Here is a 24,733-nt window from a genome sequence, read left to right as displayed (position 1 = left end):
AACTTCAGAGGCACTCTGCAGCGTGCTCAAAGCTCTTCGACTTGGGCGGAAGTCGCGCGGAATTTTAAACGGCCAGCGAGCCAATTACTAGCCGCCACGTGTGAATAATTTAGCACTGGCCAATAGCGGGGCACAAATTTGCATCCGAATAGCGGGAACTCTTTGCACCGTGCATTTCTGTGCTGCAAAGAAGAAATACATCCTGCAAAGGAAACTGCAAATTGGCGGGAACTCTCTCCTATACGTGGGTTCTCAATTGCAGCAGAACACTCTGCTATGCAAAGGAGCTCTCACGTGGCCAGGAAATTCCATAGTGCCGAGGCACAAAAATCACTGGGTTGTGACATGCCCCCTTGCCGACGGCACAACTGGAATTTCAGACATGTGAGCACATTCTAAGGCTTCTTGCTTCGGGATTTACTGACCTGGCAAAGCTTTAACAACCATTATATGTATAAAACAACTTAACAGACCGGTCTTCTTAATAAATTATAAAATACAATAACTTTAACATATAACAACAACTGTTGATCATCGTCTGATTGGAGAACATCTGTTTGGCACAAAAATCACTGGGTTGTGACATTCTGCAGGGCTAAAAGCTGCTTCTCATGTCTTGCAGAAAACAGGTAGCTTAACCAGCTGGTTTTCCAGCAGCCTCCATCATTTTGAAGCTAGGTCCTCAACTTTTCAATCCAGCTGTCATTAGGAGGTGATAATAGGGGTTGACATTAGGAGGTGATAATAATGTCCAGATTTACTAGGCAGCCCAACTCTTCGGAAAAGACTGGGACATTTGAGTCTGCTGCTTTCAGTTCTGAAGCAGTCGTCTGGCTGAATCACTCTATTCTCCCAGTGCAAACATCCCAGCATCCCTCCATGTCCCCGTACACCCCATGGTTTTAGGGGTAACAAGAGAACAGCAGAAATCTTCATGGCATCTGCCCATTCTTCTTCATGTAGAAAATGATGAGAAAAACAATTGGGAGGGGTTGACGTTAGGAGGTGATAATAATGTCCAGATTTATTCCTGGTACAACTCCATCGCTTTATACTATAAAATAAGCTTTTCTTGATTGATGGTAGTAACAAGAGAGGTGAGAACATGAGTGACAACTGACAAATGACAGTGACTGGAGGGATGGGGGAGATCAACTCAGACCTTTTTACCAGAAGTGGCTGATCTCTTTGTTTTGCAGGCCGTGGCATTTGTGCCATATAACATCAACGCAGGCCTCGGGGATCCCTCTACAGCAGTGGGCCCTCCACCACCTTATGGAAACATATTTCCAGATCACAACAGCAATGTAGACACACCTAAGATACAGACTGAGTAGAGGACTTCAGAAGGAAACTCAAGGAGAACTTGATCCTGCAGCAACAGTTGCTCTAAGGAATAAAACCCCATGCCCTTCTGCAGGATAGAATTTCTTTCACTACCCAAATTCAATCCCAGCTGCCTAGGTGCTCTCCCTCATTAGTCTATCTTCCCCCTGGGCCAGATTAACGCAAAGGAAACTAGACATATGCCTAGGGCCCTAGGTGAAGAAGGGGCCCAGTTGTGCTTATTTTACATATTATAATTATTGAGTGAAAAAAGTAGTATACAAATTCATCTTCAGCTGGGGGCCAATGAGTTTATTTGCCTTGGGCCCACTAAAGGGTTAATTTGGCCCTGTCCCCCCCCACAACCTGGGTTAGGGAGAGGGATCTAGGTCTAAAATTACCAACGTTGGAGCTAACCAGGAAGTTATCTCTATCATTTTCAGCTCTGGTTAGCATAGCTGCCTTAGCAGCACTCTGGGTGGGTAGCTTGCCAACCTCCCAAGCTGGAAGAAATATATACGGGTTTCCACAGTAATACACCTGAACTAATTATCTCTGCCTTTTAAAAGATGCACCAGCATGCTGCTTGGTGACACAGTAATGTGTGGAGTAGGGGCAACCAGCCTGGGACCAGTTTTCCAAATTTAGAGACTCTTTGGGGACAAAAGATGCAGCCTTAAAATTTGGGATTATCCTGGCAAATTTTGGGACAGTTGATTGTTTTATTTAGGCCATGAGCTGGTTTCCCAGACAGCAGAAAGAGGGAACTACAACTACCCCCTTATGTCTCCTGGAAGCTGTCAAATCCTTTTTTTCAATACAAGTGCAAAGGAGTGTTGGGTCTTTCCATTAGTTGTCTCACTACAGTGCGTGTGTGTGAGACAGAGAGAGAGAGAGAGCACATGAGCAAATAGATATGTAAATTCACATAGGTGAATATGAATGTGGGTGTGTAGGAGGTGTATATCAGTATAAATGAGGCTGCAGAGAGATATGCATTCACATAAGGGAATGGATATGTTTGTATATGTAGATACATGCATGCAATTCTTGTTTCCTGTTCTGACCTACCATTTATATATCTGCACTAATATATGCATCTTTATGCATACAGATGTGCACATCTACCATTGTGAACCAACACATGAAAAGAACCAGCTCCAGGTTCATGTATACTTGGAACATGAAGTTGTATTAATGAAGTTGGCAAGATAAATGTTTGGGTCTGAGGCATATGTGAAGGGGCTGGGAAGAGAAGCAGGGGAGAAGAACTAGATGAAAAGTGGTTAGGATTCTCTTTTCCTTTGTGTGCCAAGTGAAATCATTTAATTGCCAAGGTCTCTTTTAGATCTCTGTTTTCAAATGGGAAACATAAAGCTAGAATGAACACTCCTGGCTGGGATAAGGACAAAGGAAAAAATTACAGTGAGTTAAAAGATGGTGGGGGCTTACCACACACAATTGTAAATGTCTGTGGATGTGTTCTGACTATGTCATGGTAACTAGAAGCTAAACTGAAGTAATATACTACTTCTGCTGAGGGATAAACTGCCATGGTTTAATTTTCATTTCCTTCACCTGAAGAGGAAGATAAATCATATGAACAATTACCCTGAGCAGACAATATGGGCATGGTCCTTGCTGTTTTTTAACTACAAGTTGCTCAGAGGCCCATACCCCTTGTTCCAGTTATGGAGATAAAACATGTCCTAGTTTGGTCCCTCTGATTGACTGGGAACATCTCGGCCTTTCATGGCTTCCTCCCTCCCAAATTCAGAGCCAGAGGAACCGGGAGTCTGGCTTTTGTTGAACTGAAAGAAAATAGGTTGAAATACTAGGCAGCCCATCCACAACAGGAAAATTGCTGCTGAAACAGTGTACTAGAGGCTGGATCCTTAAGCCTTCCAAAATTGATTCAGGCCCCAAAAATATTTGATTTTTTTATTTTGTTGCCTTCTAGACCTGTTTGGAGTCACCTTTTCCAGCTTTTCTCCCTACCGTTGTAGGCTAAACACTTACTTTTTAAAAATAAAAGCTGAGGTTCTTGCACAATCACAGAACCCTGGAACTTGGGACTTTGAGAAAAACGCCCCAGATAAGACTATGGTAAAATCATAAGCATCAGCAATAAAAAAAAAAATCTTGATTGTAAGAAGAAAAATTCTTCTTCATCTTTGTCTTCCTTCTTATTCACTGATACCTTTGAGCCAGGTACAGGGGAAGGTTATTTAACAACAGAGGTCATGTACTGATCCATGATTTGTTAAGTGTAAGTGTGTACAGGCCTTCACTGGAATATTGCATTTATTCCAAGCCTGGTATATTTGTTTTGACACTGGCATTTTGTGCTTGTATCTGGCTAGATATTTTTTAATACATATCCTATCTGAAACTGGAGTTCTTGAGCTGTGTCCCTTCCACATCAGTAATGTCCAAAAGTAGGAATCTTTTATCAGCACCCCACTTCCCTTCACTGGATCATCTTACCAGGCAGGCAAGTAAGTGAATGGGCGCAATACCTCAAATGACAGGGATACATCTTAGCCCAGGCTTTGGCACATGAGCTAGAACAAGACAGGGCCTGTTAAGTGGGTACTTGAAGTTGCTTGGAGGATATGCAATGCAACTACTGGAGGCTTCTTCCAGGATGTTGTGTTCATGACAAGACACACTCCATTACATTTGTCTAGCCAGGATATCAACTGTGCAGAGATGACTCTGTCCAAAACTGTTTAACAGGGTGGAGTCTACTTTGAAATTGCTTTTTACTCCCATGGAAATTGTCAGTGGAAACAGACACAAATATTATATTCATCACATTTTATTCCCCATGGATTCATATGACTTCCTTGAGAACATGAAAATGTTGCAATTTTCAGCCAACAAGATTTTGGGATGTGGCTGAGAAACATGGATGTTTTTGGTCTTTAGTTTTCCAATGAAACTTCAAACATTTTCAAGGAAAGCAGATTTTCCCCACAAAAAGGCTTTGTTTAGCTGTAAATCCAATTCATTGAAAAAGATTGTTTTGAGAAAAAAATTTACAATCAGCCCCAGCACTTGCATCTATTTTTTTAGAGGTTCCCTGTAGGCCAGAAGTTCTCAACCATGGTGCTGTGGCACAAAAGGGTGTCATGACACCCTTTCAAGGGTGACTGTAGTGCTGGTGGAACTGATCACCAGAGCTGCAGCAGGGTGAAAATGCCCTACATGCTTCTGTTTCCAGGAGAAGCATACAAGGCAAATGGGGAAGTAGCTGTAGCATGAGCTAGCACTCCTGCTTGCATTATGTTTTGTTCCCTTCTCTTCCCAGCTCCATTATTGAATAGTAGTTTGTAGAAAAAAAACACAGGCAGCAGCCCAGAGATGGACTCTTTAAGTATAGCTATATTCTTCTTCTGTAAAAACTGCATTTTCTATTTATTGACTGCCAGCCAATGGGAAGGGGAGAGGAGAGGAGCAGAACATGGAAAGGGAGAGCAAAACCTAATGTAGTTGGGGGAGCCTAGAGCCCCACATGTCCTCTTGGAAACAGAGGTGTGCGGGGCAGTTGCATCTGGCAACGGTGGCTGCAGCCTGGAGATAAAGTCACCAAACTGGTACTTTACAGTGATTCTCAGTCGAGGTGCCACCAAATTTAGGGAATTTATGGAGGGGTACCTTGAATTTAAAAGGTTGAGAACCATTATTCTAGGCCAGTGATTCCCAATCAGGGTGCTCTGAGATCCTTTAGGGGTGCTGTGGAATGCCACACAATGTTAGCAGCATTAGGTGTGCAAATATGATTCACAAGATAAACCCAATGTTTTTAAGTAAGAACCCATAGGGTTAAGAATTTGAACCTGTTGTAATCTGAGTTCTATGCAACAGAAAAAAATTGCTGTATGATTTTTCCATAATCAAAGAATGAATGAAAAATAAGAGCTGGCATTTTCTGAGGGATGCTTTGAAGCTAACAAGGTGTGTCTTGAGCCTGGGGGGCCTTGAGTCTTAAGACGTTTGAAAACCACTGCTTTAGAAAGAAAAAATAAAAGAGATGGTGGTATTGCCCTTCTGGCAAGTTGGGAAATGCAGTACTCTGCTAGGAAGCTCCTTGTGTTCTCAGCCAGAAGGGATGATGACTGATCAGCATGAAGAAAATATACACAGCGGGTGAAGAGAAGGCATCAAAAAGGGACAAGAACTTTGGAGTGTCCCTCTCAGCACAACACAGAGGAGGGGCTGTGACAACCGGGGCAGGGTCCAAAGTCTGAGGCTAACGAAGGCTCTTAGGTGTGAATCAGTGTGAACTTCCTGGTAAGGCAGCTCAGACACCTGAAGCTGGTGGGAGCCGATTGGTCGCAGTTCAGAGGGAGCGAGCTGAGTAAGTATAGGAGAAAGGGCTCTGTTAGGTTGACCCCATCTAAGTAGGTCCAGGCAGTGGGAAGGGGGTTCAGTGGATGCCCTGAGATATTTTCAATGGTTTCCTTAGTTGTTGTCTCTTGGTTGGAAGACCAGGGTTTAAAGAGTTACTGTTCTTTAGTTATCTGGTAGGTTTTATAAAGCAGAAGAGGGTGGAGAAGAAGTGGTAGGTCAGAGAAGCTGTCTCTTGGTGGGGAAGGAAGCAATGCCCATTTGGAGAACATTGCCAAGCAGGATGGAAAAGTACTGTGAGTGGCTGGTGTTAACCTGCAGCTTTTCATACATGGTCTGGACTCCACAAGCTGGCACAAGCTGATATCAAGGAAGGACAGGGTTCAGCCACCAGGTCGGTATTCACATGGCCTGAGCATCACATGTTTATTAGTAGCTGGCACCTACTCAGCCCAGATCCAAAATGCAGTGCTTTTAACTCTAATAAACAAAATGGGTGTCTCCCTTCAAACAACCAAACTGCCCTCAGTTGATCCCTGCCCTAAGTGCTTGGGCCCTGAGTGTGACAAGGAGATGGTAATGGGAGTCATAGGGCTGTGCAGCCCCTGGGGAAGAAGGGGCTGTACTATTTACTCTGTAGCCCTTCATCCAGACTGCCTGCCAGTGGCTCAGGAGTCTGGAAGTCCTGAGATGCCCAGCTCCAGACAGTCTATATAGCCGGACTGCCCTGGTCCACAGACCCAGGGAGCCCTTCCAAGCTGCAGAGATTCTTCTAACCACCAAGGGTATAGGTTGTAGCCATGCTGGTCTAAGGACATAGGCAGACAAGGTTCTTTGAGTAAATCTGATATCTTTTATTAGACCAACTAAAATAGTTGGAAAAATTCTTCTTTGCAAGCTTTTGGGTATAAATACTAGGGCTGTGCAAAGCTTCGGGTGCTGATTCAATTCGGAGGAGATTCGGCCTGATTTGGTGGCTGAATCTCTGAATCTGAATCGAATTGGGAGACCAATAAAATGGTCTGAATCAATTTGAAGCTCTCCGAATCAATTCAGAAAAGATTCAGAGTTTCAGAAACATTCGGAGATTTGGGCAGTCCTTGCTCGCTGGTTCCAGTGCTGGTAAGTAAGGGGTCAGGGGGCTGGAGGTGGGGGGAGGGGACCATGGGGGGACCCCTGCCAGGCCCCATCCCCTGCCTGCTCCCCCAGCCTCCCTGAGCGTCACCTGACCCCCACCCACTCTTCTAGCCCCATCAATGGCTGCCCTGCCTATCCCCAGCATCCTGGCTCTTTAAAAAAATAGTCCCTGCACTCACCAGCTGTTGCAGTTATTGTTGGGGCTTCTGGGGGCTTGTGGCAGAGCCCCCCCCATTCAGCACAGGGCAGTGGGGTGCAGTGGTGATCACCCCCTTGCCTGGCAGGAGCCAGTGAATGCAGGGCTTTTTTTTCTTTTCTTTTTAAGAGCTGGGATGCTCGGGCTCGGGATGCTCTCCCATTAATGGGGCTGGGAGAGCAGGCAGGGGATGGGGTCTACTTGATTTAGAGATTTGGCTGATTCAGCCGAATCAATTTGGGACGGTGATTCGAATCACCGAATCCAATCGCTGTCCTCTGAATCTGCCAAATCTGAATCCGAAGCGAATACTAGCCATTTCACACAGGCCTAATAAATACCTTTCATCAGGCTAAGGAAGCATCTGCAGTTGGTGTGTGGTCTTCCTGGATGGAATGAAAAGTAAAGAAGCCAGAGGCTGGGCTGGTATGCATACAAGACAGGTAGTCAGTGAAGATGTAAATTGAGGAGTCAGTGGGTAAGAGACAGGCTTGGGGTGGGGCAGAAGGGTGAGGGGGGGAGGGGAGTTCCCCAATTTGAATGGTGAAACCAGCAAGAAAATCAGTTTCAGCAAGCTGCTGCAGGGCCCAGGGAACTTCCAGCTGCCTGAAAACTGCAAACTGATGTTATAATATAGACTTTAACCTGGGCCAACCACTCTCTTTTGCAGTCTCTTTGCCATTATGTCGATGCCAGGAGGCAGGACCACTCAGGTGTTGGTAATCATGGCTCCAGACAGTGCTGGCATCACCCCAGAGAGACAAACCATGAACTCTGTGAATCAACCTCAACAGATCAACCGGAGGGTGGACAGGACAATGGCGATATTCTTGAGAGCAGAGCCTAAGACACTGGGGGTGAGTGGGGTTACAAATTGCTGCAGTGCAGTGCGTGGAAATGGAGGTTTATGGGGAAAGGCCTGGGAGCCAGAGCACACTCCAGACTTAAGCCTTTTTTCCTTAACAAACAGCTTTTTAGGAAAGGATGCAAAGGAATGCATACCATCACATTAACTGGTACCTCAAGGATCAGTGGAGGACTTGAGCTTGTCTTCAAGACAGAGCACTGTCCTTCCTTTTTCCTGAACTATAGCACAGGAATTTTATGATTATGTCACAACTGGGGGATGTGGTCCAGTCAGGAGCCTCAGCCACGGAAGGGACTGTGGCCCTGAACAATTAAACTATAACTCCTAGAAGGCACAACCTCAGTTCATCAGACATGGTCCAGGACTGAACCAAGCCAAACCTGCATTTCAAGGAAATTTGACAAACTGAATTTAAATATTTCCAAATCATCTTTTTAATTCTGAAAAAGTGTCAAATATTTCAACATTTTCTTCCTGATTTGGAACCTAATCACATGTCAAAATACAGGAATTTCCTGAGAGAGGAAAATTCTTCTTTTTGATCAGCTTTGCTTATGACATGGTGGTGTCTTTGTTCTTCTCCAAAGAGGAAAGGAAGTGACTTCTTTCATATTGGTCCATCCTCTCCAAACAGGCCATCCAGATCTTGATCGGGCTGATTCACATGGGATTTGCAAGTGTCTCTATAATTCTTATAGAAGCACAGACATCATACGTCTCTGTCATCACGTACAGCGGGTACCCCTTCTGGGGGGGGTTGATGGTGAGTAGAGCATGCAGAAGTGTTTTGGAAAGGATGGCAGGGAACTTGACATCTATCATCACTTGACACTTTAGTGGTGAGTTATTGGGTTAGTAACAGTCAGCCGGGGCGCACTCCTCAAACTGAGTGGAGGAGCTGAGTTGAGGTAAGCCTGGGTGTCACTACTTTGTCAGGTGGCTGGTGGAAACAGTGGCTCTGGATGGTGCCCCATGCCCCTGTCCAGACCTCAGATTTGTTTCATGTTTCCTGATTTCAGCTCCTGACTGGTATCCTTGGCTGGTATCTCGACTACTGTCAAAATGCTGACAATTGAGCTGGACCAAACATAACCTAGTACCAAAAAATGACAATGGCTATGGGCACACTTAGGGCCTTGTTACAAATAAATTTTGGGCAGCTCCTCTTAATCCTTGGATTGTCCCCATGTTAAAACCTGTAAGTGGCTTAAAGCACTTGATATGTGGCTCAAAGTTACATGACTCCAGGGCAGGATTATCTCTTGATCTGTAAAACCCAGCTCCTGTTCCATTAAGATGTGGCCATAAATGTGCCACTTAAGTTGAAGGTGTGACTGCAAGCTAACACTAAGCCAGTCAACATTTTTGCAGTTCACTGGGCTTGTCTACATAAGACACTTAACTGTTCAGTAGCCTAGTTTACTGCACAGTAAGCATGTGCGTCCACATGTGCGCATGCTTACTGTGCACTAAATCCTTGCTAATCATGAGTAAATTTGCTACCTGCAAATTCAAGTAGTAAATTTACTTTCAATTAGTAACATCTTAGTAGCAGTCATGTAGACAACTGACCAGGAGCAAATCTGCTCCCAGTCAGCTGTCCACTAGGGGACAGGAGATTGCTTCCTGTCTCCGGGAACTGCTTGCTGCTGAGGCAGGCTCCACCACTGGAGCCTGGGTGGGGACTATGACCCCCTGCCCTGGTAGCAGGGAGCTCCAAGCCCCCCATTCTGAGATTGCAATCAGGAAGCAGGGTCTGGGAGGAAAATTCTTGCAGTGGAGAAAATGGCCAACACTTGCAGGGCAGCTTCCCAGGGCCAAAATGCTGACCTGTGAAGCCTCTGCTCCACCACCACAGTCGGGAGTGGGGGACTGGGAGATCCTTATCTCCCAGCACCAGCTCCACGATTGTGGGGCCTATGCTGGAAGATCGTAATCTCCTAGCAATGGCCCCATGACTGCAGAGCTGGTGCTGGGTAATAAGGGTATCCCAGTGTCGGCCCTGAAACCATGGAAATGGCACTGGAAAATAACGATCTCCCAGAACCAGTCCTTCAGTTGCAGAGCTGGTGCTGGGAGATAATGATCTCCCAGCCTGAGCTCTGCAACCATGAAGCTTGGGCTGGGATATAAGGGTCTCCCATCACCGGCCCTGCAGTGTGGAGCTGGCACTGGCAGCTCCCTGCTGGTGGGGGCTGGGGAGCCTGTTCCCCACCCAGTTCCATGAGCATGGAGCTGGGCAGGGACCCAGCTGGAGAGCTGTGGGGAATGAGCTCCCCAACCTGTTCCCCACCCAGCTCTGTGCTCGCAGAGCTGAGCAGTAAACCAACTCCCCGGCCTCCATCCTGCATGCAGAGGTCTAGAAACTGTCCTGGTTAGGGCAGGTCCCAGCCCCATACCTTGATCAGGTGATTGAGGCACAAGGCATGAAAAGAGCTGCAGGGATAGGGTAGATCCCAGTTCCCCGCCCTGATCTGCTGGTGCGGTAGCTAGCAGTGAGCCAGGGCCAGGAGCTGGGAGCTGGGAGCTGGGAGCTAGGGCCAGGAGTTCCCTGCTGCCGGGGCAGGGGGACATTGTCCCTGCCCTGGCAGCAGGGAGCCCCAGGGTCAGGGTGTAATGTGCCAGCCCAGGCCAGGAGTTAGCCATCTCCTGGCCCAGTGCTCTCTGCCAGTCCCTGGGCTAGCACCCCGTGGAGCCTAAAGCTCCCCCTAGTGGTGGCAGGAGCCCATTGCAGGGCCCCATTGCAGGGCCCCAGGAAGCAGGACCAGTTTACTGCCATTAGCAGCAAATCTGCTCCTGCTTCAATGTATGTATAGATGCGTGCGCAGGAACATTTACTTGCAAATTGTTTACTAAACTGTTCCTGAATCAAATTCATGTGTAGATGCACTCACAGTGTAACAGGTAGCAAGGCCCTTAATGTAGACAGAAGACAAGAGAGATGCTTCCAGCTAAGAGACTTTTCACATATACAAATGATCCAGTCTAAGCCATACACATCTCCTTTTTAGTATTATTAGCTTAATTGTACTCAGAGGGTGCATCTACACAAGACACTATGTCACTGTATCATCAGCGGGCATGACCTGTGACGTCGATGCTATTGCACAGTAGGATCGAAAATGATTCACGTGCTGCCAGGACTGCATAGTAACAGCAGTTACTGTGCAGTCATTTAGTACTTGCTTTAGCAAGTACTAAGTAACTGTGCAGTAACAACTGTGCAGTCAGGCACATGTGTAGAAGTGCCCACAGATAACCTGAGAGGTGCAGGGGAAATATAGTGCTAGGAAAAACTTCAGAAACATTTCCATATGCAGTCCCTTTCCCTCCACTCTAACTCATCGCTACATGCTTGAAAGGAACTTCTTCCAAACTCCTCCTGTGAGGGCAGCTACAGTCATCCCAGCTATTTCTCTGCCTGCTGTACCTGCAGGAGTCCCGGATTTCCAGTTTGGAGATCAGGTCTGATCTGTAGACTCACTGTCTGCATCCTGTGTCTGAGGTCAAAGGCCAGGTGCCAGTAAGTCCTTGGCTAAGCGCCTCTTCCTGCTGGACTGATGGTAGTATAGTTTCATAGTTGTTAGGGGCTGGAAGGGACCTTATAGATCATTGAGTCCAGCCCCCCTGCACTTGGGAAAGAAAGACTGCTGGGATCAGATGACCCCAGCAAGATGGGTGTCAAGATGTTTTTTGAAGATCGCCAGGGTGGGTGACTGTACCACTTCTGGGGGGAACCTGTTCCAAACCCTCGGCACTCAACTTTTAACATATCCAAGCCCTTGTGAAGTCACTAACTCAGCAACTCCTGGTTGGTGGGCTTATGAAAAGGCCCAAGCTTTGTGAGGTCACGTGTTTTCCATCTCCAACTTGCTGAGCTCAAGTCAAGGTCCAGGCTTTTGTGGGTGCGTCCAGATGTGCATAGATGTTTGGTTCTCTAGGGACAAGTAGTGGTGGTGCACCTTGCACTGCTGCTTCTTGTCTCTGTGGAATGCCTGTACCACGCACGCTTTGGCATGCAGCAAGTTGCCCTGGGTGGCATAGAGGAGGCTGGAGCCAGCACTGTGCTAGCCCCACCAGCTTTATCTGGGGTCCTGGAGGCCTCCTGGGAGCTGCAGCCATGGTGATCCTGCAGAGTGGAACCTGGTGACAGTGACAGCACGGCTCCGAGTGGCACAGCTCCGCTTTCTAGCAGCACATGCTGCCCAAGCATGCGCTGCTTCCAGTTTTTTTGACCTCTGGATATCCAGGGGTTCAAAAACACATGGAAAAAAAATGGAGCAGCGAATGCTTAGGCAATATGTGCTGCTAGAAAGTGGGGCCGGGCCACTTGGAGCTGTGCTGTTGCTGCCAGATTGCGCAGCTCCCCATTCCCTGATCATGATGGTGAAGCAAGGGCTGGGAGATAAGGATCTCCCAGCCCCCACTTCCTAACTGTAATCTCAGAGTGGGTGCTTGGAAATCTGTACTGCCAGGGCAGGGGGACATAATTCCTGCTTGGGCTCCAGTGGCAGCACCCGCCCTGGCAGCAATCAGCTCCCAGGGCAGGGAGCAATCTCACCCCCTACTGCCCGGTTCACTGGGAGCAGATTTGCTCCTGGCCAGGTGTCTACATGAGCACTACTACACAGTATTTAATCACAAGTAAATTTGCTACTTGCATTTGCAGGTAGCAAATTTACTTGTGATTAGCGAAGTTTACTGTGCAGTAAGCATGTGCATGTGTAGGCATGCATTCTTACTGCCCAATAAACTATGCTACTGCTCAGTAAAGTATCCTGTGTAGACGTACCCACCTTGTTCTTAAAATGAGCCCAGGGTTCAGATCACAATGACTTCGGTACTTCACATGCCGGAGATAAACAGTGACTCTGTGGAGAGAAGAGAGGAAGCATCTATTGAAGGAGGATTGCAGTAGAGGTGTCATTTGACCAGACTGGATTGCGATGGTTTAGGAGGCAGTCTGTCCACTCTGAGGGAAGGACCCTTTTCTCCTTGCCCTCATGCCTATCACATACAGGCTGTCTTGAATATTCTTATACCTGTGAAGTAATCTCCTGCCCCTTAACAATATCTCAATCTTTTTCTTTTTCTGCACAGTTCCTCATTTCTGGATCCCTCTCAGTTGCAGCTGAGCTGCATCACAGTACCTGTCTGGTGAGTTCCTCTCCAAGGTTTCCTCCACTTCTATATTACTAAGGGATATGTAGAGTTTATCCATTCTTTCCCAGAAAAGCCAAGATGGAGGATGTATCACAGGGAAGAGAAGAGACCTGTGAATCAAGCACATGGAGCATGCACACTGGGAAAAACAGAAGAGACAGGCAGGGGTCTGGAGGGAAAACAAGGATACTAGTTTAAGGCATCCCCTTCCCTCTTCCCCAGCAGCCTGACTGTTCCCTCCTGGAAGCAGTTCCTGGAGAACCAACTTTCTCTTGATTAAAAAAAACCTGGGGCTGTCAAACAATTAAAAAATTGATCACAATTAGTTGTGCGATTAAAAAAATTAGTCACAATTAATCATGATTTTAATCACACAGCTAAAAAGTCACAATTATGCACAGAAAAACTCAAAATTATGCAATTATGCAGGTACTTTGTATGGTTGGGGGTGGATGTGGGTGTGTGGGGGGCTGTGAGTGTGTGGGGGCGGGGGGCTGGAGCCCCTCAGGGGGGTCTGAGCCCAGGGAGTGGGAACCCCTGCACAGCCTGGCAGGATGCCCAATATGAAGCCAAAGTGCCCAATATGAAGCCAAAGTGTAATTCAAACCTTGACACTGCTCCATGCCTCATGCAAGCACATGGGTCAGTGTGAGTCCCAGTAGGGGAACACAGGAGCCAAGGAACGCCTGGTACCCCATGCCTCCTTGCCAGGACCCACATCAGCCCATGCTTCAGACATAAGTGCAAGTCCCTATGTGGAGGCACAGGGTACCAGGGATTACCCAACTTTTGCATTACCCCACATCTTTGCATCACCCAATGCCAGGACCCATGCTGATTCATGCCTCCACATGAGGCACAATTCAGCACAGCTCTCCATACACGGCAGCAAGGGACCCAAGGAATCCCTGGGCAAGGGGAATACATCACCCCTTGTCCTGCACTGGTGGGGCAGGGGGCCAAAGGCAGGACAAGGGGAGATGTGCATGTTCCTCAGTAAAGTGGATCAGCTGTGGTGTCCCACCCCAGCCAATCCACTTCATTTTGGTGAACCCTGTTTCAACCCATAGAGACTTCCCAGCTCTTCCTAGCTCCTGTGTCATAATTACTGAGAAGAATGGGAGTTGGCTGCCGTCATTTTTTCAGACAGTCTCACCTCCACATGCAAACTAGCTCCAGGGAAATATCAACCATCTTTATGGGGTCAGTAAAGGCCAGGTGGCACCCATTTTGAATAAGGAAAGATTTATTGTACATATATTTCTCATCTTGTTTACATGATTCAGGTTTTTAATCCACAAACTACTTAAGGAAGCAATACCAAAGAGTTTTGGGGAACACCATGAGTCTGAGAGATGCTGGGATTCTTGCTCTACTAGTGTTCAGGGGCCAGGAGGGGAAGCAAAATAGGGGAAAGGGGAGGAGGGTGCCCAGACGGGGAGGGGGTGCCTTTACTCTGGATCTGAGCTGGAGCCAAAGGCCTAAAACCCAGCTACTATTTTCCCAAGAATAAAAAGTTTCTATTTTGATTGCCATATTATGCTCCCCACCTTTTTTTTTTCATTTTTATTTGATTTAAAAGGATATGTTCTGAAAATAGCTCCATTTTTCCTCTGTGGGGCTCAGCATTTTCAGTCCTACCTAAAGTGGGTGGTAGTGAGCACAGAGGAAGGCCTAACGACAATGACCTGAGGTCTTGTACACACATGCAGTAGCTGTTCCTGCATAGCTCCATGTGTGCTTATTCCAGAATTTTGCTTTGAAATAATATTACGTGAATGAGGCACTCTTGTTCTGGAGTACGAGAGGGCAGGCATGGAGTTTTCCAGGAGAGCTATTTCATTGTTTTCAGAGGCTACTTCAATCTAGATTAGCATTCAGGTTTAGAACCAGAGAGTTCATACACCCTTTTCTTGCCAACACTAACATTCTTCTTAGTGGATGCATCTGTTTATAGCCTATATGGATTTTGGTGCCTAAAAAGTGATTTTATTTCACCCTATTCAGGCCCTGAAAACCCATTAATGCATCTACTTTTCTAATACACTGTCATCTAACCCTTGGGAGTGAGTCACAAAGGAAGCAGTGAGGAAGAGGAGGGTCCACCCACCTCTCACATTAACAGTTTTTCAGGCACTCAAGCAGGGTGGAACAGAATCACATTTAGGGGCATTTATTCACATGCTTTTTTTCCCAGGATGCACCAGAGATTCACTGCTTCGGAGCAGACTTGATTAATCGAGCTAAGGCAAGCTAAGGCGAACTGCCCTGCACCCCTGCAGTTGTATAAGAGGTGAAATGTACATCAGCATGCTGAAAATGGCGGTGATGCGCTTCTGAACTAAAGCACTTCCAAGGTGTTTTAATTCAAAAGCATGCCACCACCATTTTCTCAGTGCTGATATGCATTTTGCCACTTATACACCTGCAAGTGTCGTAGTGCCGGACGCTTGTCAAAGCACCTGGCGCTGCAGCGCTTGCATCTGTAAAAATGCCCAGCGTGCCTGAGTCCATGTATGTGCCTAATTGTTAGTGTGCAGCTAAAAACAACACTGTTCTACAAGCCCTGAATCTCAGGTCTTCTATACCCTAGTCTTCCACAAGAACTAAGATTCATCCTGGCTTTACCAGTTCTCTGAAAGGGATTCAGGGTTTGGGTTGAATGTAAGGGACAAGTTCTTATTTTAACCAAAACTTTTCTCCCTCCACTGACAAATAACATTCCTCTTGCAGGTGAAAGGCAGCTTAGGAACGAACCTCGTCAGTGCCATCTTTGCCTCTTGTGGGACAATTCTGTTGACAGTAGAGCTGATTATTAATGGAATATTTTTCTCTTATATGGATCAAGAGCCTCTGTTTGTAAGTGACCTGATTCTGCCATGCACCATTCATTGCTTTGCCTGTTTAGAAAACCTGGTGTCTGGAATAACTCACATTAGGCACAGATCTAGATGGCTCTCGTTTCAAATTAAAAAATGCCAAGATAAACAAATGATGAATATGAGTAACCCAGAGGGCATGAGCTTCATTTATACTAGGACAGTGATACACTGCTCTGGCCATGCAGATTCTATACGGTAAATGAGAACCAGGACATTTGGCCTCATTGGAAATGTATCCTACTTCTTTACTAAATTGAGGCTGTGAAGGATAAAGTCAAATGGTGAATTGCTCCCTTCACAACTAAGGAAACTATTACTGTTAGCAGTGCCTAAGTGGTCCTTCTTACCTCAGAGGGCAAAACTCCAGTTTCCACAGACAGCAGAGCAGGTTTCTACCACTGTATCCCTGACTCATTGTTGTGGTTGTTGCATCCTTGCAGCTGGTAGAGATGTTATATGCAAGGCACGCTCAGTAAAGTCCTCCATATGGAAAAATGGCTGCCGTGTACACAGGGAGCACCTTAGTGGCACTGATCTCTGCATACATACAAGTTGCAGCAAGGGAAGTTTAGGTTAGATATTAGCAAAGCTTGTTTCATGAAGAAGGTAGTAAAGCACTGGAACAGGCTACCCAGTACTCAGAGAGGTGATGGAATCTCCATCCTGGGAGGTTTTTAAAATCTAGCTAAGCAAAGCCTTGGCTGGGATGATTTAGTTGGGAGTGGTCTTGCTTTGAGCAGGGGGTTGGACTACATGACCACCTAAGGCCCTTCTAACACTCACTCTCTTTATGCTGGCTCTATGCCCTGCCACTAATGGGGATGCTAAATGGAATGAGGATTGTGTTTCTACACCACTCCTCTAAAAGGATAGGGAGAGCCAGGGATGGGCTTCAGCTTCCCCTAAAATGCACTCCTGGCGCATCCCCTTGGAGTGGAGGGGAGTGAGCTGTTGATGGAGCTCGTTGCAGCTTTGAGTAATGCATTATCTCAAACAGTCAAGAGTAACTATTGTTCCATGTGGTTCTGTGCTCCTCAGAAAGCTGGAAAGGGAATTGCAGCTACGCTACTGTTGGTCACTCTTCTGGAGCTCGCCATTGCAGTCTCAGTTTCTCACTTCGGGTGCCAGGCAACCTGCTGCCGACCTAAGGACGTGAGTGTCTTAGCTCTCAATGGGTTGAAAGTAGACGGAGTTCTTATGTTAAGTATCTTCCCTAAAGAATGCATTTGGGAAAGGCCTTGTACATGTCTGGAGCAGAGGGGGGACAGTGATGTTTTCTAAGTAAGGACTGGGTGAAGATTTAAAAAAAAAAAAAAGAAAAGGTTTTGGACCGGTTATTTTTAGCTAAAAACATCTGCTTTCCACGGAAAATATTTTATTAGAAAACTGATTACTCCAAATCAAAAAAATATTCAATTCAAAATGGTACCACTCTGCCCCATGGAAGTTGTATTTCAAGTGATACATGCTTCTGGGGTCAGATTCTATTCTACCTATTGGGCATCTAAATCAGGGGTGGACAAAATATGGCCTGTGAGCCAGATCCAGCCCTCCAGATGATTCTGTCTTACCCATGACTGATCCACTCAAGGAGAATTGTATCCAGCTTGCAGCTGCCCTGGCTTTAAGCACCTCTTGCCCTTCTTCCTTCCTTGTGCCATAGCTAGCTACAGCAGCAGAAGCAGCTCCAGTTCCAGTGGCCAGGCAGCCTCTCTCTTCCTGTCCCAGCCCAGTGTAGCCTGCCCTGTCCCACCCCCAGCGTATGCTTCAAGGCAGGGGGCACTGAGCTCCTGGCCAGGTTTGTGCCCGGCCAGGCTGTCTGTGTGCAGCTCCAACTTCGCGGCCATTCACAGACCAGACAGCCTGGCCCCAGCTGAGTTGAAGCTTGGGTATGATTCTCCCTACAGCTAAGGGGAGGAGGTGCTGGGGAAGAGGACCAGGAGCCACTGATTATCCTGACCCTCCTGGGCCAGAAATAGCTGGGGCCTGGTAGATGTGCGGGCACCACTAATGTGGTGCTGTGTTGTGTTCCCGCATGCTACTTAAGGCCATGACACGTGGACACAACTGGAGCAGCTGACATGGCTCTTGCTTGACCCTGATATGGCCCCTGCCTAGACCTAAGTTCCCAGCATGTGGTACTGGCCCCCTTCTCCCTGCACTTCCTCCCCTGCCCTGAGTCCCCAGCATGTGGCTGTGATGGGCCAGTGCCAAAAAAAAAAAAAAATGTTCCCAAGCACCACTTTGGTCCACATGGGTGCAGCTGGTATGACTCTTGTCTAATCCAGCTGCATGCCAGGGAAATAGGGCGGGAGAGAAGGTGCAAGGGGGGGGATGTGGGGAACTCGTGTGTTTGTGTGTCTGCATGTGAGTGTTCATGTCTGTGCATGCCTGTGTGTTTCCACATGCATGTGTCTGCTTGTGTGTGTGCAGATATGTGTCTAAACATGTGTGTCTGTGAATGCATGTGTGCACTGCCCTTAAAAGCTCAACAAAACTCATTAATTGGCCCTCCAACCCAAATAATTGCACACCCCTGAAATGGACCCTGAAAATCAATTAATGAATGCATCTTTACTTTTATAACACACCAGGGCTGCCAACACAAGATTTTTTTTTTTTGCTGACAATCTGCAATTTTTTTACTGAAATATGTTTTTACTAATATATGTTTTACCTAATGTAAATGTAACCCTTCTGCCAGGGCCTGGACAGCAGTAACAAGGAGCGGATTCAAATTTTGGGTTTAACACCAACATTTAACAGTCTTACTTGACTACAGCAATGGTTTTACACTGTGTTTTCCCCAACCCAGGGGTCCCCTGCTCACCTCACACCCTGACACCCCCAACTACACAGTGCACTATGCTGCCCCTCTCTATCCCACCCCTGAGTTTTAACACCAGCGGCCCCACTCTTCCTGTCCTGATGCAAATCCCCACCCAATACCTATCTCCCCTTCCAGCCCCACAGGTTAATCCCAGGTCATCACCCACTCCCTGTCTTACTCAGTGCCACAAACTGTCTGGCTCTGCCTACGTTTGAGTCAAAAAGCCATTACAAGCAGCATAGACAGATGCAGTGGTGGCACATGCCCAGGAGCATGGGTGGGGAGGTGCTAGAGAGGCTTCCATGGGCCACAGAACCCTGAGAGAATTCTGTCTGCAGGGTGCTGCACTCTTGCTCAAACACCAGGTGGTGCTGCTCTGCTTTTTCTACCCATCAATGCTTGTTTCCAGTCTCAGTCTCAGAACAGAGCTTCAGTCGAGCTCAAGACTCCTTAGTTTTTTATGGATGGCTCTTTTTTTTAACAGACTTTATGGATAAGCATTTTTAGCCTCCTTTTCCCAGCCTGTCCATAAATTTACAGGCAGTTGGCAATCCTGTACACACAGTCATCTTGCCCTGAAGATGGAGTCACAAAACAACAGTGAAAAGGAGGAGAACCCACCCATTTTTTGCAGGAGATGGTTTTCAGGGACTCAAGCAGTGTGGTATAGAATCACATTTGAGTACCTAAGTGTTATAGTATCATATTTAAGCACCTAAGTTCGCTTACCTGGAGGATCTGGCCCCTACTGTCCTTGTTTTGGTTAAGGACTCCAGCTAGATGACATCTCCCATACTGTAAAATGTCTAGGGACCACCATGGCACCTCCTGCAAGGGAAGAGTACTGGTATGTCATGGGAGAAGTAGTACAGCTACAAGAACTATCCCATAGAAGAGATTGGGAGCCATAGCGCAACTGTCACAAGGCACTGTGAGAAAAGACATTGATGCTGGAGGCTGATGTCTTTGATGTAATACCATTTCCTTGAGCACAGGAGGAATCTTAGAGCAAGCAAGAGTTTCCCTACCACAGCTCCAAGCCTCTTTCAACCAGTATCTGACCCAAAAGCTCTCCTGGCTTGTCTTTGGGATGCCCACTGGGTGGGTCCAGGAGAATAGGGACTTGAGGCAACAAAGCTGTGCTGTCCAGGAGGCACCAGGAGAGCAGTTCTGAATTGAAACATGAAGGCATTGGTCATTCACCTTTTCAATCAATATCCAATTTTCCACAGAAAGTGGACACAATTCATGAAAAAATATACTGTAGTGGACCACCTGATTTTTCACTCAAAACTTGTTTTTCAGACAGCTTTAGCAAAGAGCACATAAAGCTGCCTGCAGCTCCAGCAAAAAACTGGTGCTTCATTAATTTGAACCCAGAAGAAACACAGACAAATGACCTTTACTTCTAGGTCTGGTGGGACCCACCTCATTTAGTCTATGAGTGCCCAACATCAAACCTGCTTAAGTCAGGGCCCATGGAAACATCTTGACATTGTAAACAAAATGATATCAATAATAGCAGGAGACCAGTGTAATGTTCCATTGCACCTAATGCCCATCACCTCCCCAAGGAAAGCTGTATTGACAGGATATAGAGGGTTAATAATGAAGTTACTGGTGAAAGGATGTGATCATCCTCAGTGAAATGCCAGTCATTTCAGGAGAATTCCTCCATGCATGCATTTATCCCAGTTCTGGGAACTTAGAAGGATGAGGGAGATGATGGTGGCAGTGCTATAGCACATGATTAGGTGTGGCAGGATCCAGGGTTTTTTAACTGATCAACATCGATAGATGGTGATTTCACCTCACACTCACAGACCAACAAAAATATAAAAATATTTCCATCGTTAATAATCAAAATTTATAGAAAGGGGGTGTAACAACAGGCTGCTACCACAGCACCTGGGTGGGGTCCTGCTAAACAGCAGCTAGAGGCGGGAGAATAGGAGGAGCCGGGGGGAAGGTGGGCACTGTGTGCCTGTTTGTGTGTGTGAGTCTGTCCTCTCTCCTGCCTCCCTGGCTCAGTGCCAGTCAGGCCCTCCCTTGCAAACTCAGGTGGGAGCAGAGCAAGCCACTGGCTGCAGGAGGCAGATGCTGCTGCAGCAGCCAGAGGTTTCCTTGCCAGGGGATGCGGGGAGGGAGGAGAGGGGAGAGGGGTGGCAGGAAGCAACTGGTTTGGGACAAAAGAAAAGTAGCACTGAACTTGGCGGCGCTGCGCACTGGGGCCAGGTGGTAGGCTGACAGCCTGGCAGCACAGCAACATTCCCCACACATGCTGTGTGCTAGGCTGGAGGAGGAAGCGGGCATGTGTGTGTGTGTGTGTGTGTGCGCGCGCGCTTGCAAGCGTGTGTGTGTGTGTGTACATGCACACACACACACATACGAATGCCCCCACATCCCTAATTTCATGCAATCCTGAAAATGTAAATCAGTAAAAGTAAAAATAAATGCTTAAAAATAAAAATGGGTACTATCCATCAAAATTATTTCAAAATTAAAAGTCAAATTCTGCCAAGTCTACACATGATGATGGCTGAGGATCTGTGAATGAGTGGTGGAGGTGATGATGATTTTCCTAAAGCTAGCTCATCATTTTTCTCTTTTTCTTTTTCTTTTTTCTCTTTCTTTCTTTTGTTTGTTTGTTTGTTGCAGGACGTGGTCCTCATGCCATATACTGTGAATACAAATTCAATGGTTCCTTCTACTCCACTGACTCCTCCCCCATCTTATGACAACATGGCTTATACTAAGAAGGAAGAGCTTGGAATAGAGGGACTCAGAAGGAATGAATACTAAAAACCACATGAAGGGAGGTTCCTTTTTAAGAGTACAATCCAGACCTGCCCTACCTGATCAATTTTCATTCTAGTCCATGAGCACAATTCTACATTCCAGCTCCCACCATGTTTGCAAAGCGAACTATTTTTGTTCTCTTTGCAGCTCTACCCCATTCATCATTTTTATGTAATGAAAGATGAAATTGACTTTCCAGAAATATCTATCCACCAAAGGCTCATGCCCTGATCAATTTCCTTTCTGGTACCTTCAATAAAACTTGAAAACAGATCCTTTCCCAATTGTTGGCTAAATCACAAGTTATGCAAGGACATGGAATTGAAAAAGGAATTATACAAAAAACAGAAACCTGGAAACTTGGTGAAATTTACTATGGAGGAATATGAAGGTTAGTAGCATAACTGGGGGCGGGGGGCAATAAGTACAAAAGCCCTGAGCACCAATTCAGAGAGGGTACCAGAACGGCAGCTTTCAAAGAGCCTGCACTGCTACTGCATCCCATTTTGGGGGAGCTTGCACTGAAGCAACAAGAGCCTGTGTCACTGCTGCAGCCCCTGAGCAAGAAGTTAAGTGCTCCTTTCTCCAACCCGTCCACTTCTGGCACCGTGAAGGTGCCAAAATTTAAAGTTATACCTCTGATCAAGGTATAGCAAACTCAGGAAGGGTCAGAACAGGAAAAGACAAACAAAATCAGACATAAGAACAAGGGTAAGAGAATACCCAGTAAACAGGAGGATATTCAAGGACATCAATGATCTGGATGTGGGGCTGAAAAACACACTAGCAAAGCTTGCTGATGACACTAAACTTTGGGGAAGTGTGGCTATGCATCAGGGTAGGATGATGATCCAGGTGGACAAAGACAGATTAGTTAGATGGGCAGACCACAAGCACATGCAGTTCAACACTAAGAAGTGTAAAATGCTCCATCTGAGGAAGAAAAATCTGCAACAAACTTACAGGCTCAGTGGTGCTAAGTTAGCTAGCACCACATCTGAAAGGGGCCTGGCGGTCATAATTGACCATAAAATGAATATGAGCCACCAGTACGATGCTAGTTAGCAGAGCAAACAATACCCTGGCATGCATCAAACAACGCATCTCAAGCAAAACTAAGGAAGTTATTCTCCCACTCTATTCGGCATTGGTGAGGTCGCAGCTGAAGTACTGCATCCAGTTCTGGGCACGACACTTCAACAAAGTTGTGGAGAAGCTTGAGAGAGTCCAAAAAAGAGTCACTCATATGATTAGAGGCCTGAAGAGCAAGCCATATGAGAGGCTGTTCAGCCTAGAAAAGAGAAGACTTCAGGGGGATATGCTGGCAGCTTACAAATATAACCATCAGAGAGCATCAGGGGCTAGGCGAACAACTATTCACTGAAGTGCACCAGGGGAAACCCAGGAGCAATGGTCATAAACTCCTAGAAGAAGGTTTCAGACTGGATATAAGGAAAAACTTCTTCACGGTTCATGTGACCAGACTCTGGAATAGACTCCCAGCGGGGATGGTGCAGGTACCTACCCTGGAGATCTTCAAAGGGAGACTGGATACATAACTTGCTGTGGTTATTTGACCTCAGCAGTCTTTCCTGCCCAGAGCAGAGGAGCTGAACCCAATGATCTCATGAGGTCCCTTCCAGCCCCTTAACTTCTGTGAAACTGTGAAATGTGTTCCTCTCCTTAGTGGGGAAGGGAGGCTAATATCAGATCATGTCCAGAAGGCCAAAATGTTTAAGATCTTTTTTGCCTGTCTTTACGAAAAATTTTAACTTTGGTTATATGATTAGTCAGAGCTGGATTAACACATGGGCAAACTAGGCACATGCCTATGGCCCTGAGCTGCAGGTGGCCCGGTCCTTCCCCCTGTGGCAGCAGCGTGAATGGCCCCGTCCACCTTCCTTCCCCTCCCTTCCCTTCCCCTCCCCTCTACTGGCTTCCTTGGTGCAGCAGCAAGCCCTGCTCCCCACAAGTGGCAGTGCTGTGGTGAAGAGGGAGGTTTAAACCGGCCTAGGGCCCATGAGTTTGTTTGCATAGGGCCTACTAAAGGTTTAATCCAGCCCTGTGATTAGTATCAGTGATTAGGAGGGAAAGACTTGGGCTAGAATAAAGAAAGAACAGGTTGTAAGCTAATCAGAAGACGTAGATTTTTTTTTCATATCTGCTTGGCCTTATGAATTCCGTCCTAGAGTACTGAGGGAACTGGCAGGTGTAATTTCAGAGGCATTAGCAAATATCTTTTGAAAACTGTCAGAGGACAGGTGAGGTTCCAGAAGACTAGAAAGAAAGCACCTAGGGCAAGAGTGTCAAAGATATGGGCTGTAGGCTGGACTTGGTCCATGGAGTCACATCATTCAGCCCCTGGTGTTGCTCCTGGGTCTCAAATGGACCCATACACCACATGCAGTACACGCAGACAGATCTAGGATTTGAAAAGGGAGGTGCAGGTGGTGTGGGACATCATCACACATAACAAAACACATATGTTTCTCCAGTTAAAGAGAAACTAGAAGATTACTAATATGGTAGAGGCCTAATGCTCCGAATGCTAATATTATTCAGTTTAAGATCAAAGCAAATACAAATATACTTTTCATAGATTTCATAGACATTAGGGCTGGAAGGGACCTCGGAAGATCATCGAGTCCAGCCCCCCGCCCAAAGGGCAGGAAGTCAGCTGGGGTCACAGGATCCCAGCAAGATAAGCATCCAGTTTGCTCTTGAAGGTGTTCAATGAAGGCGCTTGAACCACCCCCGGTGGCAGGCTGTTCCAGACCTTGGGGGCTCAGACAGTAAAGAAATTCTTCCTTAGTTCCAGCCTGCAATAGTTTATGACCATTCGACCTAGTCGTCATCCCTAGGGGCGCTCTGGTGAACAAACGTTCCCCCAGATACTGGTGGTCACCCCTGATAAACTTATAGGTGGCCATCAGATCACTCCTGAGCCTGCACTTTTCCAGGCTAAAGAGCCCCATGGCTATCAGCCTGTTGTCGTAGAGTCTGCCTCCCTGACCTCTGATCACGCGCGTGGCTCTTCTCTGGACTCTCTCAAGCTTCTCCACATCCTTTTTGAATTGTGGAGCCCAAAACTGGACGCAGTACTCCAGCTGCGGCCTCACCAAGGCCGAGTACAAGGGGAGAATGACATCCCGGGATTTACTTGAGAAGCATCTATGGAT

At 46.7% G+C, this 24,733-nt stretch overlaps 1 protein-coding gene across 1 annotated transcript; it reads left to right on the top strand.

The window, feature by feature from the left end:
• The first annotated feature begins 5,586 nt into the window (after positions 1 to 5,586).
• On the top strand, positions 5,587 to 21,856 carry LOC112550677 (membrane-spanning 4-domains subfamily A member 15-like). Its single transcript, XM_025206953.1, has 7 exons — positions 5,587 to 5,689; positions 7,683 to 7,869; positions 8,515 to 8,643; positions 12,981 to 13,037; positions 15,777 to 15,902; positions 16,964 to 17,077; positions 21,414 to 21,856. Exons 2-7 carry the CDS (start codon positions 7,696 to 7,698, stop codon positions 21,555 to 21,557), a joined length of 744 nt encoding a protein of 247 aa, XP_025062738.1. The 5' UTR covers positions 5,587 to 5,689; positions 7,683 to 7,695; the 3' UTR covers positions 21,558 to 21,856.
• Positions 21,857 to 24,733: the final 2,877 nt, after the last annotated feature.

This window comes from Alligator sinensis, unplaced genomic scaffold (assembly GCF_000455745.1).
Source record: "Alligator sinensis unplaced genomic scaffold, ASM45574v1 scaffold437_1, whole genome shotgun sequence".
NCBI lineage: Eukaryota > Metazoa > Chordata > Crocodylia > Alligatoridae > Alligator > Alligator sinensis.
This window is presented reverse-complemented; position numbering and strand designations above follow the sequence as displayed.

Bases quoted from the DNA above. Each gene is read 5' to 3' on its own strand.
- LOC112550677 (XM_025206953.1), top strand. From the start codon at position 7,696: ATGTCGATGCCAGGAGGCAGGACCACTCAGGTGTTGGTAATCATGGCT. The intron at 7,870-8,514 runs GTGAGTGGGGTT...CTCTCCAAACAG, and splicing joins CAGAGCCTAAGACACTGGGG to GCCATCCAGATCTTGATCGG. The intron at 17,078-21,413 runs GTGAGTGTCTTA...TGTTTGTTGCAG, and splicing joins CCTGCTGCCGACCTAAGGAC to GACGTGGTCCTCATGCCATA.